We start from the raw sequence: 20,520 nt of genomic DNA on the forward strand, positions 1-20,520 counted from the left end.
TATATTTGAAATTTGCTAAGAGAGTAGATCTTAAGCATTCTCATCCAAAAAAAGGCAACTATGTGAGGCGACAAATATGTTAATTAACTCAATTGTGGTAATGATTTCACAATGTATACATATATCATATCATCATGTTCTATACTTTAAACATACACAATTTTGTTTGACAATTATTCCTCAATAAAGCTGGGGAGAGGAGGGAGGAAAACTAATATACCTGGTTTTCTGTCAATTGCAGACTAATTCAATCCTAAATGATATTTTTTAACTGAAAATGGGTAATATTTTTGATATAAGAAAATCTTATACAAATCAATAAAAAACACTAAACCAGTAAGTTGATGGGAAAATAACACATGTAAACAAAATACACCATGAAGAAGTATAGGTGTTAAGAAACGACGTAGAAATAGGTTTTCTACAAAAACATATGAAATATTTTTTTAAATGTTTATTTTTGAGAGAAGAGAGAGCACAAGTGGGGGAGGAGCAGAAAGAGAGGGAAGCACAGATTCAGAAGCAGGCTCCAGGCTCTGAGGTGTCAGCACAGAGCCCGACACGGGGCTCGAACCCACGATGCTTAACGACTGATGCTTAACCAACTGAGCCACCCATGTGCCCCTGAAATAGTTCTAAATATCAAGAGAAAATCATTACAAAATTACATGAAAAAGCAAGACAGAATTTATATTGTGTGTTTCCAACTATATTTTATAAATAAGCACGGGGGCTCTTGAGTGGGTCAGTCAGTTAAGCATCACACTTCAGCTCCATGATCTCATGGTTTGTGATTTCAAGCCCCACATTGGGCTCTGCACTGACAGCATGGATCCTGCTTTGGATCTTCTGTCTCCCTCACTCTCTGCCCCTCTCAAGCTTCCTCTCTCTCTGTCTCTCTCAAAAATAAAACTAAACAATTAAAAAATAAAAACAAGCGTTGAAAAAGACTGAAAGGAAAAAATAAAAGGAAAGGTTTTTGAAATAGCAAGATTTGGGGTGTCTTTTCCTTCTTTCTATTACCTTTTCATACAGGCTATCCCTAAATGGCTAGCTCTCTCACTTTATTCAGTTCTCTTTAATAGAAAAAAGAAAATAAACTATGCCTTAAAAAATAATTGTAACACGAATACAAAATAATTATAACCCAAAATGCTACTTGCCCTAATACATGGAGGGAAGTGTAAGGCCAGGTGCTGGCACAAAGGAGGGGTGAGGTTTTGCCTAGGAACACTGGGAAGGCCTCACAGTGGGGGCAGGCAATTGAGTAGGGTCTTACCCAGGCCCACAAAGCAAGCAGGACGCTGCAGACAGAAGAAGGCACAAGGCCAAGGTGTTGAGTAAACTGCAAACAGCTGCGATGGCCAGAACACAGAGTGGGAAGGAGAGAGCAGTGAAAGACTAGGTATGGATATGGAGAAGCCTGAGCTGAAAGGGTTTACATCATAAGTACTAGAGTTTGACATTTACTGTACTGGGAAGTAACTCTTGGCAGGAAAGAGCTGTGGTTGTATTATTTTATAAGGATTTTTCTGCTGCAGTGTGAGGATGGACAGGGGACCAAAGGCAGTGGAATAAGTTAGTTTGATTGCAATTATCCAGGCAAGAGGTCCGAACTGAATGCAACAGATATTTGAGGAATTTATGAGCCAAGGCAAATGAGTTCAAGGAAATAGGGGGGCTAATTTCCAGTGTTTACTGAGCCTCTTTCTACCAATATTTCCCTGGCTTTTTAAATGAGAGGTAACATGCATACAGAAAGTCATGGATATAAATGCATGGCATGTACAACTCCATGGATTATCACAAAGGAACCCACTCACGTAATCACCCTCCAATGAATGGATCATATCTTGGACTATTGGAGCCTCAAAGGAAGTGACATCCACTTGCTTGGGCCAACAACCCAGAAGTCATCTTTTATTCTTGTCTACCCTTTGTATCATACATCTAAGTCATCAGAAGTCCTGTCAAGTCTACCTTCAAGGTATATCCAGAACTCAACCTGTTCTCACCACCTCCACTATTACCCTACTGCAACCTACCATCATTTCCACCCTGGACTATTGCCATAGCCTCCTCCCTGTTGTCTCTTACTCCCGTCTTGCTCCCCGTGATCCACACAGCTACTGAAGTGGTCCTTTTAATTATGGGGATTGTATCACGTTACTCCCTGTATCGTATCAACTTCATAGCCCTAGTTCTTCACTCTTCTCTGCATTGGTGCCCTTTGTCAAGTAACTTGGGAGTGATCTGCCTCACCCTCTTTGATTCTGGGCTCAGCTGTGTGATTAGCGTAGCAGATATGACATAAGTGCAGGCTTCAACTGGGTTTAGGCATGAAGGTTTTTGCTTTTGCAAAATTGTGTCAAAGTCCATGCTTCTCCCAACTTAGGTATGAATTTAAGTCTCACAAGATACACCGAATTGGTATAACCTAATTCATTCACATCCAGAACTCTAGCTATTAGGTGTTGATGATCAGTAGGCCCTGCAATACAGGAAGGAGCACAAAAATAAAATTACCATCAACAGAGAATGATCACTTCATGGTATCACTATATCACTCTGCTCCATGTGCCTTTCCGGATTGCCTTGCACAGTCTCGTCGCTGTACTTGAGCATTACCCCAGGATTCCCTGCTTTATGCCCTGGCTAAGGGTTCTGGCCAGCATCCCACCTTTACCCATGCCCTTCCCTACCCACACTGGCCCATATTGGTCTCTGTCTCACCCTGCACAGTGTCTTTTAGCAATCTCTTCCCAATCTCCACAGCTGGCATCAGATAAAAGGGAATCTCTGGTCTCTCTCACTGTGCACCTGTCCCCCTTCCTTCCCACTACACTCTGGACTTTATTCAGCTGCCCATTCCATCTTTGCCTCATCCTGGAAACTGACCACTTAGCATCATCTTCTTGGCTAACTTTGAATCCCCTAGAGTCATAGTTCAGATCAAAACAATCTCTTTTTCTTCTGTTTTTTTTTTTTTTTTTCCCTCACTGCATCATTTATTTGGAAAAGGAAACTTATCCATTAGGTACAACAGCATAGTACCTACAGGCTCTCAAAAAATGTTTTAATGTTAATTTCTTTCAAAAATAGAAGAAAAAAGAAAATAATAATGAAGATATAATAATGAATCCAATCTGTATTCATCTTTGTACCCTGTATTTGTAAAATTCATATAATTTTATTTAAAAATTTTTTAATGTTTATTTTCGACAGAGAGAGAGAGACAGAATATGAGCAGGGGAGAGGCAGAGAGAGAGGGAGACACAGAATCTGAAGCAGGCTCCAGGCTCTGAGCTATCAGCAAAACCAGACGTGGGGCTCGAACCCATGAGCCACAAGATCGTGACCTGCATCAGAGACGCTCAGCCAACTGAGCCACACAGGTGCTCCTAATCTCAGTCACTTTTTATGTATTTTTTAAGTTTATATATTTATTTTGAGAGAGAGACTGAGCAAGTGAGTGGGGGAGGGGCAGAGAGAGAGGGAGAGAGAAGAATCCAGAGCAGGCTCTGCACTGACAGCATGGAGCCTAAGGTGGGGCTTGAACCCATGAACCATGAGATCATGACCTGAGCCGAAATCAAGAGTCAGATGCTCAACCAACTGAGCCACCCAGGTGCTTCTAATCTTAGTTACTTTTAAATGAAGGAAGGGATCCACAAAGGCAAAAGTGGCTAAGGCAAGCAAATGTCATAATAGGATCCTGGTTGCTTTTGAGTATGTTGTTATCTTTTGTGGGTATATGTGTGCTTCAACTTAACTGTAAACTCCTTAAAAATTTGTGTAATCTTTTTTACATACTTGTTTTCCCTAGAGAAACTCTTTATTAGAAACTTGTTTTAATTGGCTAACCAAATGTAACATGCTCCCCACAATATAGAAAGCTCAGTAGTTGGTTGCATTTTCCTTTCCCCATTCTAGGGTCAGAGCCACAGATGGCAGACTGAGTGGGCCCTACATGGTTGCTAAATCTACATGAAGACAGTAGAGATGACCCAGTGTCTTTCAATCAGTCTTGTGATTGAAAGTTCACAATCAGGTGAGCATTCTCACGTGTTATTAGAGGCAAATGAGAGGAGGCATAGGTATTTGCTCATTCATTTATTCATATGATCAAGTAGTAGAATTCTGGCTCCTTTTCTCTTACTAGTTATGTGCCCTAGGCAAGTAATTCAGACTCTCTTTGCCTCAGCTTTCTGAACTAGAAGCTGGAGAATAAGTGACTATTAGCTTCAGAGGGCCATGATGAAGAATAAGTGAGATAATCTACATCAAGGCCTACAATGGCACCTGAAAAGCATTCTAGAAAGCTCTCATTAACTGGACAAAAATTTGAGTGCCAACACGTTTATTGAATTGATGCACATCAACGGAATGAACTAATAGTGATCTAACATCCAACGGCCTTGTCTTGGGTTCTTTTGCTTCCCAGCTCTCCTCAGGTGAGCACACAAGCTGCTGGAAGCTTACGTAGGTCATTCTCACCCAGCTGTATAAATCAAGCGTATTTGTCTTCACTGGCCTTTGGTGGAATGTAGGCACCTGGAACGTATCTTACCCTGCTGAGTATTTGCTGACCAAGGAGAGGATTTGTTAGCATCCCTGTGGGTTACAAAAGAAGTATCCTGATGGTTGGGGGGGTGGTTAGGGGATGGTTAGGGAATGACTGGAAAGGCCACCCTCTGGTCTTACCAGCCCCCCTTTTGCCTCCACTTCTCCACAGGGCAGCAGATTGATCTTTTTGAAGGTGTGCATTAAATCACATCACTTTCCTGATTATCCCTTTAAAGGCATCTCTTTGAGTTTAAAGTGCAAATTCAAAATGGCACGGCAAGCCCTCCAACCTCTACCCCAGTACCCCTCTCCATCTGATCATTCCCATTTTCCCTCCAACTCCAGACTTGACCTTAGTTTTTCAGCTCCTCAAACAGCATGTTCTCTTTATCTCACAGACCTCCTACCTGCCTCCCCCTTGGAGTTCCCTCTGCCGACAGCCATTTTCTCTTTTCTCTTCGTTGGCTAAATCCCACCCCACTGCTGAGAAATGACTCTGACACGTAGACCAGATTAGATGCGCTGGCTTTGCTCTAATAGTGCTCTCCTGCAGCACCTAGGGTTTCCCCAACCAGCATTGCAGTCTATTGTGATTCTCTGTTGAATGCCTGCCTTTCTCAACAGAGTGTAAGCTTTTTTTTTTTTTAAAGATTTTATTTTTTTAAGTCATCTCTTCACCCAACATGGGGCTCAAAACTCAACCCCAAAATCAGGAGTTACACACTCTACGAACTGAGCCAGCCAGGCACCCCTCAGAGTGGAAGCTTTATGGGGCTACTGCTATACCTGTCTTGTTCATGACTGTATGCTCAGCATGAACAAGACAGGTATAGGACGAACCCAGTGCTTCGTCCATAGTATCTCTCAACACGTATTTGCTGACTAAAAAATAGAATGAATAAATCAGAGAATAAAGTCCTAAGGGAGAAAAACCAAAAAAATAAAAAATAAAAAAAGAATCTCAACGCCAAGAATCAGCCCGCATCCATTAAAGCAACACAAGTTGGGGCCAGAGACTAATAGAGTTATATGGGTAACCCCTCTCTACCTCAGTTTCCTCATCGGTAAATCAGGGATACTAAAAAACCTATCTTAGAGGGTTGTTGTGAGGATTGTCAGATAATAGAAATAAAGCTGGCATTGTATGTGATTGTTATTTTTGTTATTCACAAAAGGCATGTTTCCTGGGTCATGTACTTCATTCCACACAGTGGATGCAGAGACAGTTTACTGAAACGCCTGTGCAGGAAGGGCTATTTGTGGACTGGTGACGTTGTGGTGCCACATCCTAGAAGGACATACAGCAAGAATGGCTGGAGCTGCTACTCCCTGGAGTGTCCTGTTATCTATAACATGGTACAGATTAGAGAATCATGACCCTGCTCTGTGGAAATGCATATAACCCACTGCTACATTTTCAGGCCATCTGGAGAACGGGGCCCAATGAGTATTCCATCTTTATCCTCTCTAGTCCCCAAGAATAACACATCAAAGAGCGTGTTTGCATCCCTGCAATAGATAACAGCACTGCCATAAGCTTCAGGGTCCACACATGCTACAGATAGAATGAATTTATAATTTCACATATTTATAAAATATGAATTAACCCAAGAAATATGTAACTCTAAGTAAAATTTCTGTTTTTTTAAAACTGAGCAGAGAAAGGCACTTTGATAAATGAAAGGCTAGTACATTTTCATTATATAGTATCACCAAATTGGCACTTATCACAAGCAACACATCACTGTTCTCAGATATACAGATGTCGACACAACAGAAGCATCAGGTTACTGGATGGGGGGGGTTGGGGGGGAGTTGGGAGGGGTAATCCAGACAACTGACTTTTTAAATGATATTTGATTATTTGGCTTTTTTTTTAACAATAGAAAAACAAGTGATATGATCAGTAAGAATTCTAGAGGCTCTAGTACATTTATATAAGCACAGTAAATTACTTGTAAAAACCATGGAGCATTTACCTTAGTCTTTGTGTATGATACGCTATGTCTGTGTGGAACCCAGTTTGCTTTGATGGTAAACAGCTCTTCTTTCTGAAACCTTGCCTTCTCCTCCTCTGCTCTGTTGAGAGGTTCCCTTAATAGCCGAATTGGTTTTCCTGGAAGAAGAAAAAGAAAGCAGTGTGAGAAAAGTATATGTTAGACTTCTTCCCTTTACTGTAGTGATAATTTACATTCATAGTCAAAGATGTAAAGATCCATACATCAGCTTTGTAAAGAAGTTGTAAAAATGTAAAGCAGTATCCTGTATTAAATATACCATAAAGGGGCGCCTGGGTGGCTCAGTCGGTTAGGCGTCCGACTTCGGCTCAGGTCACGATCTCGCGGTCTGTGAGTTCAAGCCCCGCGTCGGGCTCTGTGCTGACAGCTCAGAGCCTGGAGCCTGTTTCGGATTCTGTGTCTCCCTCTCTCTCTGACCCTCCCCCGTTCATGCTCTGTCTCTCTCTGTCTCAAAAATAAATAAACGTTTAAAAAAATAAATAAATAAATAAATATACCATAGCAAAGAAAAAATTTGTCAGTCTACTCTACAATGACATAATATACCAAAAATCAACCTTCTCTCTCCTCATGTCCTGGATCCTGAAACAACAATATGTATATCTGCAAGAGTGCTGTAAGCATGTGGATTATTTATTACTGGGTTTGGGGATTATTTTATTGCTAAATAGGCTTGAGGGGGGACTATGCATTATCTATGAGATGTTTCCAAACATTATCAAGGAAACATCATTAGAAAAGAGAGCAACTTTGTAACTTAATGTTCTACTTCCTCATAAAGAATTTTCCATTCAGAACCTGAAATAATACTATATTATTGTATATAATAATATACATACAAATAGATATAAATATACACACACAGGATCTAAAAGCACAATAGAAAAAAAAATTTTTTTTAAAGAAGAAAGTATTAGCATTACCTCCAGGTAAAGAAATATGTGAGCTCAGATGGAAGGCCTTTATATGTAAAGCCAAGAATACTTATTTCCATATTGTGAAATGTGTCCAGTTTTGCAGAGATAATAGCATTGACTGAAAAATATTAATTACAATAAATCTCCCAGAAACACCCTAAACTAGAATCTCTCCCTCTAGCCCAGGATGGTCTGTAGAGCAGACCAAGGAGCTCACCCCTGCCTTCCACTCCTGCTGTCTAGCCTTTTTTGAATGCTTCCAGGTAAACTAGAAAATTTCCCTTTGGCATCCAGAAGGACCCAAAGTTACCCTTAATGGAAACTCCCTCAGGACCCCCACAACCACAACCTCAAACAACCGGCCAGAGATTCACCCAAAATCAGGCTTGAGAGCTCTGTCCCAAGTGGGGCCACCCAGTCTCTTGGCAATCCCCACCTAGACTCAAACACCATAGCTACACACAGAGCTACCTGAGAGAAGGGAAGAGATTCTTCCTGCTCCACACTCCTCCAACCTCCATGTGTATCTGAACCCATTCATCCACTAACACACTTTGGGAAAACGTATTGAGTCCAGAATAAAATACCAATGAATATAAAGAGGGGAGACTGGAATAGTGCATGGTATTGGTACTTGCCAAAACTCTTATTACTGAAACCTCTCCCCAGACCTGTTCCTTCGCAGCATAAAAAATTATACTGCTAAATTCCAAGCTGTGATCCTGAAGGATATGTTGTATATAAAGCCTATTTGAAAACAGGGAGGATGAGAGATGGCCCATATGTAAAAACTATCTTTTATTAGAAATTTCTATTGCACTAAGAGCTCTGTGTGCATTATCTCTAGAAGTTTCTATGATCATTCCATTCTACAGGGGATGAAACTGAAGCTCAGAGACATTAAGTAACTTGCCCAAGATTACATAGCTAGTAATATCTGAGTTAGGTTTGAACACAGATTTTCAAGACCCTTGTTTTTAATCACTAACCCAAACCATACTGCTTATCTTTATAGATTAGGCAAATGTGGACAGTATGAAGAAGAATCCATTTGTTGATTTAACAAACAATACTTTTACCACAATACATGACAACCTTGTCAACAGTGTTTGAAGGAAAATCATTAGAAGAACATAAAGAAATGTTAGTTTGTCTTTATATTGTACACACACAAACATAATACACACTGTGTTTAAATTAGTGAAACCATGAAAATATAGGAAAGCACATTTGGGGCAGAAAGGCTGTATCATGTGATCAAATGATCTGATTCTGTGGTCATTAGGGTTTTCCTCCAGCCCTGACAAGAACCTACATGGTTAACCCTAGAGGCTATAAAGAGCAAGGTTAATCAAAGAACAATACTAAGTGCAGTGTAGTCTCCTGACTTGATTCTGGAACAAAAGAAAAAATGCCATGAATGGGAAAACTCGTGAGACTTAAGTTTAGTTAAAAGTAACATACCAACGTTAACTCCTCAGTTTTGACAAATGCCCAATGGTTATTTAAAATATTAACAGTAGGACAAACTGGGAGAAGGAAACACAGGAACATTACACTATCTTTGGAATTCTTCTGGGTATCTAAAATCATTTCAAACTAAAAAAATCAGTTTAAAAAAACCTAAGGGGAGCCTGGGTGGCTCAGTTGGTTAAGCGTCCAGCTTCAGCTCAGGTCATGATCTCGCAGTTCGTGAGTTCAAGCCCTGTATCGGGCTCAGTACTGACAGCTCAGAGCCTGGAGCCTGCTTCAGATTTTGTGTCTCCCTCTCTCTCTGCCCCTCCCCCACTCGCACCCTGTCTCTATCTCTCTCTCTCCCCAAATCAAATAAATATTTTAAAATTTTTTAATTAAAAAAAACTAAGTAAAATTTAAATGTAAAAATAAGAGAGAAAGAGAAGACAGCACAATGCTAGAAACCAGGAACTCATCTTGCTGGCCTCTTATCATATCGAAACAGAAAAACCATGCAGGACAATTTTGCAAATTATTAATTTGGTTATTAATATGGTCACACAGATGCAAAATTATTGAAAGTATATTTAATAAAGAGAAAGGTGATTCTCAAAGACTAGAAATATGCATCAGTTAAGCCCAAAGCTTGCTTTTTCTGAGAAACTGTCTGGGGAGCTTACTCTCTTGCTAGTACTTCATTAGCAGACATTCCCTTTACTGGAGTGAGTATTAAAAGAATCTGCTACTAGACACAAAGGAAGACTTGAAGAAAATAGCAAAAAATACCGTGTTCTTGGTCAAAGACTTAACATCCTAAAATTCAGTTCTCCCTATGTCAATCTGTAAACGTGACGTGTTTCCAACAAAAAAATTAATAATTTTTGTGGGACAAGTGGATAAGCTGGTTTCAATGTCCGTAAGCAAGCAAGAATAGCCACGAAAATCTGGGGGGAAAGGTCATAGGAGAGCATGCCAGAGCGAGGCGGATTTTAAAATACATCATAAAGCTATAGTTTGTAAACAAAGTGGTACTGATGGGGGATGGGAGGGAGGGGAGGGTGGGAGATGGGTATTGAGGAGGGCACCTGTTGGGATGAGCACTGGGAGTTGTATGGAAACCAATTTGACAATAAATTTCATATCAGAAAAAAAAACCAAAAAAAAAAAACACAACAAAGTGGTACTAGTGCATGACTCTTCAAACTAATCAATGGAATAAAACAGAATGTTCATAAAAGACAAATTCTCGAGGTAATTTAATATACAGCACTAATTTTTTAGAACATTAATGAAAAGATATTGTTCAATAAATGGTATTGAGGCAAACAGGTGGCCATGTGGAAAATATCAGTAAGGCTGGTTTTCTACTTCGTACGCCCCACCAAAAATAAGTTCCCAGATGTATCAAATATGAATTCATATGCAAATAGAGGAAAACCTAGAAGGATTTTTAAAAATAACCTATTTTGAGAAAAGCCTCTTGTATAAAATAAAACCTTTCAGTCATAAAAGATAAAGACTGGATATTTGACTACATAAAAATAAAAACTTTCTGCACAGGGTGAGGAGTGAGGAGACTAAATAAAATACAAACAGTGAACTGGTAAATATGTTTGTGATTCATATCTCAGAAAAAAAGACTAGCATTATTAATACATAAAGATCTATAAGAAATCAATAAGAAAAAGAATAAAACCCAATAGAAAAGTGGACAAAGGATAGGAAAAGTACAGTTTACAAAATAAGAAATACAAACAGCTCTTTAAACTTAAGCAAAGACGTTCACCCTTACTAACAAGGTAAGTACACATTAAACTACACACTAAGGCACAATTTTGCCTTCCAAACTGGAAAAGACCCAGAAATTTGACATCACACTGTTTTCCCAAAGATGTGAGGAAACAGGCATTCTCATCCATGGCTGGCATGAGTATAAATTGGTATGATTGTTTCTGGAGGCAAGCAACACAATTCCAAACAAGACCACCAATGCTCATACCTCCTGACCCAGCAATTCCAGTTCTAGCTATTCACCCTCCAGGCACACTGTCCCATTTGCAGGATCCCACAACTACAAGAATATTAATGGCCGTGTTGGTATTGGTAGCAAAATACCAATATTTTGGTAGCAAATCTTAGAAATTACCAGAGGAAGACAGGTTAAATAAACTAGGTTAACACCCATGTAGTGGAATACTACTCCACAGATGCTCTACAGGAGCTGGGGGTGAAAGCCCTCTGGGATCCACTATGGAAAAAAAGGAAACAATGAAACAATGAATAACATGCAATCATGGTGGGGGTGGGGCGGGGCTGGTGTTGCTACATGGATATGTGCAGGGGAACTGTTGGCTGAGGGTACAAATATAGGAAGAGGCTCGGTGACAGAATTTTGTGGGCTTTCTCCATTGGCCTAATTATTTTATAATGAACGTTAATTCCATTCTAAATAAGGAAAATAAGCAAAGTCAATTTTATAAGAAAATCAAATGCCCTGTTACTACTCAAACGCATTTCGGAGAAGAAAGTGAAAACAAATAAAACCACCTGGTTCTTGAGGCCCCTCTCCCCCATCCTCAGCAGTCCCCACCCTCTCCCTAGGAAAACAAGGTTGTGTTAAACCCTCAAAGCCTCCCAGCTCAGTTGTTAAGGTAATTGTGTTTACTCTTTTCCAAACAAAGTAATTTGAATCAGAAAAGTAAATGTGCTCAGTCTTCAAGCTCTTTGATGTCACCTTCCTCCTTGCTCTCGAGTGTGCGACACCGACACCCACACCGCCCACAGCACTAGGCCCCGAGCAGGACACACGAATTCTATAAGCATTGCCATAGCTGCACCATTTTGCTTGTGATCACGATGTAAAACAAATAAAACAGAAAGAAAATCAAATTCGAAATAAAATAATAGGCCCGGAAAAACACAAGCTGTGGGGTTTTTCTGCCCTTTGAACGCTTGTGGAGATTATGAAACTTTGGAGTAGTTTTAAAGCTCAGAACAATTTCTAGTGTCGCAGAGTCCCAGAGACAAGACTATTTTCTTTCCCGAAAATAACATCTGATCAAGGCAAATGGTATGTTTGAAACATTAAGAGCCAGCATCAGTACCTCCTGAGCCTATCAGTTGCTTTCCCTCTAGATGACCCTTGTTAAACAGCACACCAGCTCTAAATGTGATTTTAGGATTTTAGGTTTCTAAGACTCTGGAGCTGGTGGTTGTTTAGTCATGCAGGCTGGATCTGTGCAGGCAAAGGACAGAGACGTCCATGCTGTATTAGATGAGCTATCCAGGTCATCCAAATAAAATCCTCTAGCCTATGAGACACCTACTGTGTCCTTCACCTCAATCCACCCACCATCAGCCGGGTCTGCTCACTCACTTTGTGGGGTCCTGGGTCTACTCACCTGGAGTTCTAGTTTCTTTTAACTGTTTCCCCCCCTCCCCTTTTAACACTCCTTTTCCCCCCTTTTCCTTAGAAAAACAAATTTGAAGTTAGAAGGTATTTAAAAAGAAAAAAAAAATAGGAAAAGATCCAAAAGAAACCTGCTAGAGTATCCTTTGCCCATTTAACACCCTAAGGTTAAGCTTCTCTAATGGCATCTAAATCCTTGGGGTTTGTTTGTTTGTTTTTTTCATTATTTTATGTACTTGCAATAAAAACATTCTTTAGACTTTGGAAATTCTAAATAAAACAAGAACAAAAGAGTGTTCCTTCTTTTCAGCTCCCGCCCAAATGTTACCATTGTAAATCAAGGTAAGAAAGTAAATTAACTGCTGGCATTTAAATGTTTGCTGTCCCAAATATTTATTCCTTTCCACTCCCCCAAATTTGTTTTATACAAAACAATGCTCGTAAAAACAATAAATATTCATTCTTTATCTACTAAAATTTTTAGATCAAAGTACCGTGTGGCCCAAATCCTCAATAGCGAAAAGTAACATTGTTTGTTCAGCAGGAAGCCTTCAACTTCCCATTAGCAACCTGACCAAGTGTGGTTCCCATTTATCTGTAAGTGCTACAGCGCTAGGTGTAGACATAATATGATTACAACTTTGTATTTGCAAATACACTTTGCAAACAGAGTTTCACGTATCCTTTAAATGCACCATGTGCTGGCAGGCCTGCCCACTGTTGCACACACCTCACCAAGCTGTTTTTCTGTATCTGCATGTTTGCTTCCCACTGCTGGAATATCAACTCCAGGGAGGAACCAACTCTCTGCTACCTCTGTAGTCTTCTGGGGGGAGTGGCCTGGAGTCCTTCACGGAAGAGGTGACACAACCTGAGTCCTGAAGGACATTCAGGCACAGGGCAAGTGGTGAAGACTAGAAAGGCGTTGCTGGTGGAGGAAACCACATGACCGAACGCCTGGAAAGCTGCACGTAATTCAGAATGCCTGGAGCCTACTGTATAAACCTGGGTCATAGAGCATACGACTATGGTGTAGGAAACAAAAGCCTTAGGGAGAGTCAAACAGAGAGCTCAACGACTTTTTAGTCCCCTGCTGTAAGCAACAGGAGGTGTTCCTTGAACATGTTTTTCTCTTGAAAATCTTTATCTTTATTTGTGCTAATTGGGGAAAAAATATGTTCATTGTAAAAGAAAAACCAAGTAGTAAAAAAAGTGCATAGAATAAAAAATACATGCTCTACCCTCATTCTGTAGAGGTAACACTTTAGTGTTTTATCATAGACCTGGGCTTTTCACTTAAGTGTTTTAAGCAAAAAAGTGTCATGATCAGTTTCTGTACCAAAAAATCACTTTGGGTATAAGGTAGTAGATGGGGTAGCTAAAGGCTGGGAGACTCCCCAAGAGACTGGGACAGTTCTTTCGGAGAGGGTAAGAGCCAGGGACAGGGCTGGCAGCAACAAGGGGTGGAGAGGAGGGCACTTAGGTTCTCATCAATCCAAGGGTGACTAAGAGGGAGGAGTCAAGGATAACACCTTGATTTGGGCTTAAATTGATGAGTTTGGAAATACAGAAGAAACATGGGTTTGTGGGAGGAAAGTAGGAGTATAATTTTGGACATGATGAGTTGATGTGGCCATGGGACAGCCAGGAATGTCCAGGATGTCCTGGATCTGGGGTTGAGGTGAGGGATTTGGAGTAAATTTCGTGTGATGGTGAGATTGTCAGGAACAACCAGAGGAAGGCCTGTATTTAAGAAACAAGCAGTCGGGGCACCTGGATGGCTCAGTCCATTAAATGTCCAATGTTGGCTCAGGTCATAATCTCACAGCTCATGAGTTCAAGCCCCGTATCAGGCTCTCTGCTGTCAGTGCAAAGCCCATTATGGATCCTCTATCTCCCCCTCTGTCTGCCTCTCCCCCTCTCTCTCTGTCTCAAAATAAATAATCATTAAAAAATTTTTTAAAAAGAAAAAGAAACAAGCAGGCATGGGAGCCTTTATAAAGAAATGGAGAAGGAGGAGACCTAGAAGGGGAGAAAGGAGAGTGGTGTCACAGTCAGTAAGGCAGGACAGATGTTCAAGAAGGATCAGCAGTGTTAAATGCTGTGGAGGGAACAAGTAATTTGACTCAAGTGAAAACAAGCTTTGTTCTTAGTGGTCATCAGGGAATTTAACTGGAATGGGTTCAGCACATCATTTATATACATCATTAGAAAAGGACAGGAAGGAAATATAACACAATGTCAACAGTACTTACTTCTGGGTGTTGAGATTATGGGTGATTGTTACTTCCTTCTGTTCCTAGAAAAGAGATGAGCGGTCAAGGGAGGAAGAAGAAGGTACAATATTTGAAAAGGAAACATTTAAAAATTATATAAATGAGAGGTGTCTTGGGCGCTCAATTGGTTAAGCATCCAAGTCTTGGTTTCGTCTAAGGTTATGATCTCACAGTTCTTGAGTTTGAGCCCAGCATCAGGCTCCTCACTGACAACATACAGCCTGGTTGGGATTCTCTCTCTCCTCGCTCTCTACCCCTCCCCCACTCATGCACATGCTCTCCTCTCTCTCTCTCTCTCTCAAAATAAACAAACTTTAAAAAAGTTTAAAAATTGTATCAATGAAACAAATTTATTTAGTATGTTCAAGCATTTACAGTCATAACGGAGGTACCAACTTTATAGGGAATATAGCATAAAATAACATTACTGGTATTTATGACTGCTTGCTGTTTTGTGAAGGTGCACAGAAAGCATAGTGGGAAACTCTCTGGTTCCCCCAAAAATCCCACAAAGCTAGCTCAGGAACCATAGCAACATGTCCCCCAAACCTCAGCTATTTATGTCCATGACTTCTGTCAAATCCCTTTGCCACTATCCTATTATTTAATAAACATTGTATTTAAACCAATTCCCCTTTTAAATTTAAATGGATCCATTTAGGGGCCCCTGGGTGGCTCAGTGGGTTAAGCGTTAGACTTTGGCTCAGGTCATGATCTCATGGTTCCTGAGTTCAAGCCCCACATTGGAGTCTGTGCTGACAGCGTGAAGCCTGTTTCAGATTCTCTGTCTCCCTCTTCTTCTCTGCCCCTCCCTAACGTGCATGCACTTGCTCACTCTCTCTCTCTCAAAAATAAATAAACATTTTTTAAAAAATGGACACATTTATATCATAATAGTAAATGGAAAATCATTATCACAGTAAATGGAAGGTAACTGAAAAATAAGTATAATGAAAACAGAACTACTGCCAGTAAGTCTAGCAAGATGCTTTCAATAACCCAAGGTTTCTAGCCTGAGGCCTGAACTAGCCCTCTGGTCAAAAGGAAGCTCTGTAGGCACTAGGAGTAGCTAAAGCCTTGCCAGTACTGTTTTAGTTTGGATTTCTCCAGAAGCAAACCCTGTAAAAAGAACTCAGTTGCAAGTAGTTCACTTCAAAAGGTGAAGGAAACATTAGAATACAAATAAGGGAGTTGGGAAATGAGATAGAAAAGGGAAGGAAGCCAATACTTGCTGTGTTATCAAGCCAGCAATCACTGGGCAACTGAAAGTTAATCCCTCTGGGGAAACTCTGGGAGCCCGCACAGAACACACCTCAGAATTAGCCCACACAAAGCATGAGGGAGCTGGGGTATTTATACACCAACCATTGTTGAAGGCTGATCCCAGGGACCTTAACTCCCCAGCAATCCTGGGCTACTTTGTGGGCATCAAAGAAGACCCCAGAGGAAAGAGAAGACCTCACCCAAAGAATATACTAATGCTACAACTGCAAGTCTGGCAGGAGTGCCTTGACTTGATAAAGGTAAAGAGATATGGGTGGGGTCCCACAGATGCTGCTAGATACTAAACTGAGATTGAAAGAGAATAGAAAAGGAAATAGCTTTCTCATTATTTGAGTCAAGGGAAATTATTCTGAGCCTATCAATCACTCAAAAATCTTCCTCCATATAACCAACCAAGGGCTCCAGCACCCCGGGAAATGTTTGGACAGGAGCAGCACAGGAACGGTAAAGTCTAGCCCAAGCCAGTCCACTGAAAAACAGACCTTTTTAAATATCTTAAAATTTAAATTTACCTTCCTTCCTGTCAGTTCAAAATAGCCTCATCATATCTGCTTGCCCAACAGAGTTGGGTGGCTCAGGCAGTTAAGCGTCCCACTCTTGATCTCAGCTCAGGTCACGATCTCACAATTCGTGAGATGGAGCCCCACGACGGGTTCTGCATTGACTGGAACCTGCTTGGGATTCTCTCTTCCCTCTCTCTCTCTCTCTGCCCCTCCCCCACTTCCATGCACCTGTGTGCACGAGTGTGCTTTCTCTCTCTCTCAAAATAAATAAATAAACATTAAAAAAACCAAAGAACAGCTTTAAGAAAAAAAAGGATTCTTCTCTAGGCAAGCAAGCCATTAGAATGAAATTGACCACATAGACAAATGAATGAATGGTCATTTTAAAAAAGGAATTTTACCTTATAAAATAATCATCAAATTCTTCCAAGTAATAGCTTCCCTGAAGCTATTTTAAATAGCTTCGTTTAAAATATGGTTTATTGGGGTGCCTGAGTGGCTCAGTTAAGTGTCTGACTCCTGGTTTTGGCCCAGGTCATGATTTCACGGTTGGTGAGTTCAAGCCCTGCATCTGGCTTTGTGCTGATAGCACAGAGTCTGCTTGTGAGTCTCTCTCACCCCTTCTGTTTCTGCTCTTCCCTACTAAATTTGTTTCTCTCTCTCTCTCAAAATAAATAAACTTTAAAAACAAATAAAAATAATTTTAAAAATAAAATAAAATAAATAAATGATAAAATATGTTTTTTTTGTTTTTTTTTTTGTTTTTTTTTTACAAATATCAAACAATTCACCCATCCATAGCTCACAGCTATTATAATAGATAAAGTATACAGGTACCATGTGCTACCAAGCTGTGCGTAGATATTTTTTAAGATATTCTTTCATTCAAGAAATATTTATTGGACTTTTTCTACATATAAGAAATTGTTATAGATGCCTTGAGATATAGCAGTGAAAGAAACATAAAAATCCTTTCCCTTCAGGAAACTACATTCTAGTGGGGAAGATAGCCAATAAATAAATAAATAATAGGTACAGGGTGTCAGCTGGCAATAAGTGCTACAAATAACACAGGAAAGGAGGACAGGGACTACCAGTGTCTGTGGTGGGGAGGGGAAGGGGGAGGTTATCATTTTAAGTAGGGTGATCAGAGAAGAACTTACTGACAAGGGATATTTGGAAAGACCCAGAGAAGGTGAGAGAGTAAGCCATCCAAAGATCTAGAGGAAGAATATTAGAGAGGAAATAGCTTGTGTAAAGATCCTGGGGCAGAAACAGCAAGGAAAGTCCAAGGTGGGTGTAGATCATATAGGGTCTTGTAGGCTGTTACGAATGGTAAGCTACCGGAGCACGCTGAGCAGAAGAAAGATCTGAACTGACTGAGGTTTAAGGGGATCACTTTGGCAGCTTCGCAGATAGTAGGCAAGTGTGACAAAGGCAGAAACAAGGGGCTCATTTAGGAAGCTATTGTTAAAATCCAGATGAAAGATGATAGCAGCTTGAACTGGGTTGGTGAGTAGTTGGCTCTGGTTATATTTTACAGGTAAAGGATTTGTAGCTAGATTAGATGCAGGGAGTCAGAGAAAAGAGAAGGGTTAATGATGGCTCTGAGGTTTTAGCCTGAGTGGCATAAAAGTAGACCTGCCATTTCCTGAGATAGAGGACACTACGGAGGAGTAGACTTGGGAGAAGATCAGAAGCTAGATGTTGAATATGTTATAACTAGCAGACATCCAAATGGAGAGGTCTGTAAGCAGTTGGATATGCAAGTCTGTGAGTCAGGGGCTCGGTCTACGGGAGAGATTTAATTCTGGGCGTTGTTAGCATCTACATTGTATGTAAGGGCATGAGACTGGATGAGGTCCTCAATGAATAGACAGAAAGGAGGGGCTGAGAGTCTGAGTCAAAGGAGCACTCCACCAACTACAAGTCAGGGACAAGATGGGGAACAAGCAAAAGTGACTGAGGGGTGGCCCAGGAGACCAGGAAAGAACCAGAAGCTGATGACATCCTGGAAGCAAGTGAAGAAAGCGTTTGGAGAAAGAGTGATGAACTGTGACAAATACTGACCATGGGTCCAACAAAGAGACTGAAAATTGACCGTCAGATTTAGCAATTTTGGTGGAGAGCTGAGACTAAAATCATGTCTGGAGTGTGTTCAAGAAAGAATGAGAGAAGAGGATTGTATTTATATCTTCTACCTTCTTTGTGTGGTAATATTTGCATTGTTTGGAACCTAAAGAAATATCTGATTTTTTTCCCCGACAAAATAACATATAATTGAATATTAGTTCTGTTCAATTGATTAACTGATTAATTCAGGCAAAAGAAAAAAACAAACAAAAAAAACACCATAACTCCCCCCCCCCCCAAAATACCCAACACAACAGCTTCTTTTCTCTTTCGCCTAAGATATTTAATGATTGGTTTAATTTATGCTTTACTTTTTCCCTGAACAAAATATTGGCTTATAAACTATAATATGTGTAGAATAGATCATGAAAATTTTGCATATGTAATTTCTGTAGTGACTTGTAATACATAAGTCGGTAAGTTTTTCCTTCTCTCTTTTCCCTCTGATGAGGCACCAATGATCTGGAAGATAGAAAAAAGGAGATAGTAGAAGAAAAAGCGAAGAAAGCAGTACTTCTGAATTATCTCCAACCTGATGATGGAGTTGGTTCCATTTAAATTCAGTTATCAACATAATGAACACAAAGTCATATTCATCAGTGTTCTCAGTGAGAACATAATTATTGACTCATGTACAATGTGAATTGAGTTACCAAAATAAAAAGAAAAGAGAAGTTGCCCCCTTTCCTTTTAAATTAAATTCTGTGTCATGTTGATCTGAATACAATCCTGAGTTTTTAACTGTATAAATTAGTTGTAATGTCTGCAGTATCATTTTTATTTGATTGTAAATTCCTCTTTCATCTTTACTAAGACCAGAAGAAACTATGAGAAAATAGGAGATCACTTACCCTTCCTGCATAACCAAAAGTGAGGGCGGTTTTATTCAAAGGATCATAGTCTTAGGCTAGAAATATAATTATTGTTGTTTTATTTCTTTTTCTTCTCCTTTTTTCCCCCTTCAGTAAAAAGGGAACAGAAAAGAGACAGTACAGCTAAAATAGAGTTATTTCCATTAAATATTTCTTCCATAGTGCTGGGAAGGAACCCTAAGATAACAGTCTTGTATTTGAATGTGAGAGGCAGAAAATATAATTTACTTGAAGCATTACGTGAAACAGAATAGGTTTTTTTAATCAACCATAGAAAGTGGAATACTCACAGTACCTAATGTACAATGTCCATTTGATTTTCAACATTTTTTTCTTTTAGTAATAAAAAAACCCAGATACAATGACAATGATTATCATTTGAAAATCATTTTTGCTGTTACTATTGTTGGACTTATGAATATAATTAATTATAAAGCATTGGTTCTTGCCTGGAAAACAAGCAAACAAATAAATACCACCTTGGTTTACAAGTGAAGGGGAGAGACAAAAGAAAATATTTAGTCATTAAGTAAACTTCCTCTCCTGCTCCTTTTTCTCAGATCATAATTTAACTTTGATTACTGCTCTCTGTCCACCTGGCCTTCTCATGGAAATGAATCTTTTTTATTATCTTACTTTTCAGCTTACTTATTATTTCTTACCTACATAGCCACCATGCAAAGGTGTTTCTTACCTAGGTGAGTCTTTCTAGTGACCAATTCACCACCTTGGGCACCAAATCATCTTTCCTATCAGTTCTTAATTCCCTTCATTTTCAGGGGTCTAACTATGAAATTCTCATAGCTCACCAGTGGAAACAGTTTATCAGGTGATTTCACACCCCACATGCTGCAGGGTCCATGAAGAAAGGGGGACAGATGAAAGGTCTCAGGGAGCAACACAGCTGCTTGGGAGTGTTTTGTGGTCCATACTTGGAGTAAATTCGGAGTGTTGTTTTCACATTACTGTTTTTGTTTTCCTCACAGCATGCAATGTCTTTCTGGACTATCAGGATAGCAATCCAAGAAGTTCTGACACTTGGCTAAGAAATCATCTGATCTGAACCATCCTGCAATCCATTCCACAG

At 39.9% G+C, this 20,520-nt stretch overlaps 1 protein-coding gene across 5 annotated transcripts in view; it reads right to left on the bottom strand.

Moving 5' to 3' along the window:
• LOC122217967 overlaps positions 1-20,520 on the bottom strand; it is a 132,614-nt gene that overhangs the window by 102,228 nt on the left and 9,866 nt on the right. For 3 of the 5 annotated variants that reach the window (XM_042935722.1, XM_042935723.1, XM_042935724.1), the window contains exon 3: positions 6,546-6,682. In XM_042935722.1, coding sequence (XP_042791656.1) covers positions 6,546-6,682 — 137 coding nt within the window. Of the gene's footprint in view, positions 1-4,147; positions 4,615-5,736; positions 5,913-6,545; positions 6,683-14,620; positions 14,665-20,520 lie in introns of those variants that run through there. The other 2 variants (XR_006201784.1, XR_006201783.1) reach the window with 2 other exon arrangements.

This window comes from Panthera leo, chromosome B1 (genome assembly GCF_018350215.1).
Source record: "Panthera leo isolate Ple1 chromosome B1, P.leo_Ple1_pat1.1, whole genome shotgun sequence".
Taxonomy (NCBI): domain Eukaryota; kingdom Metazoa; phylum Chordata; class Mammalia; order Carnivora; family Felidae; genus Panthera; species Panthera leo.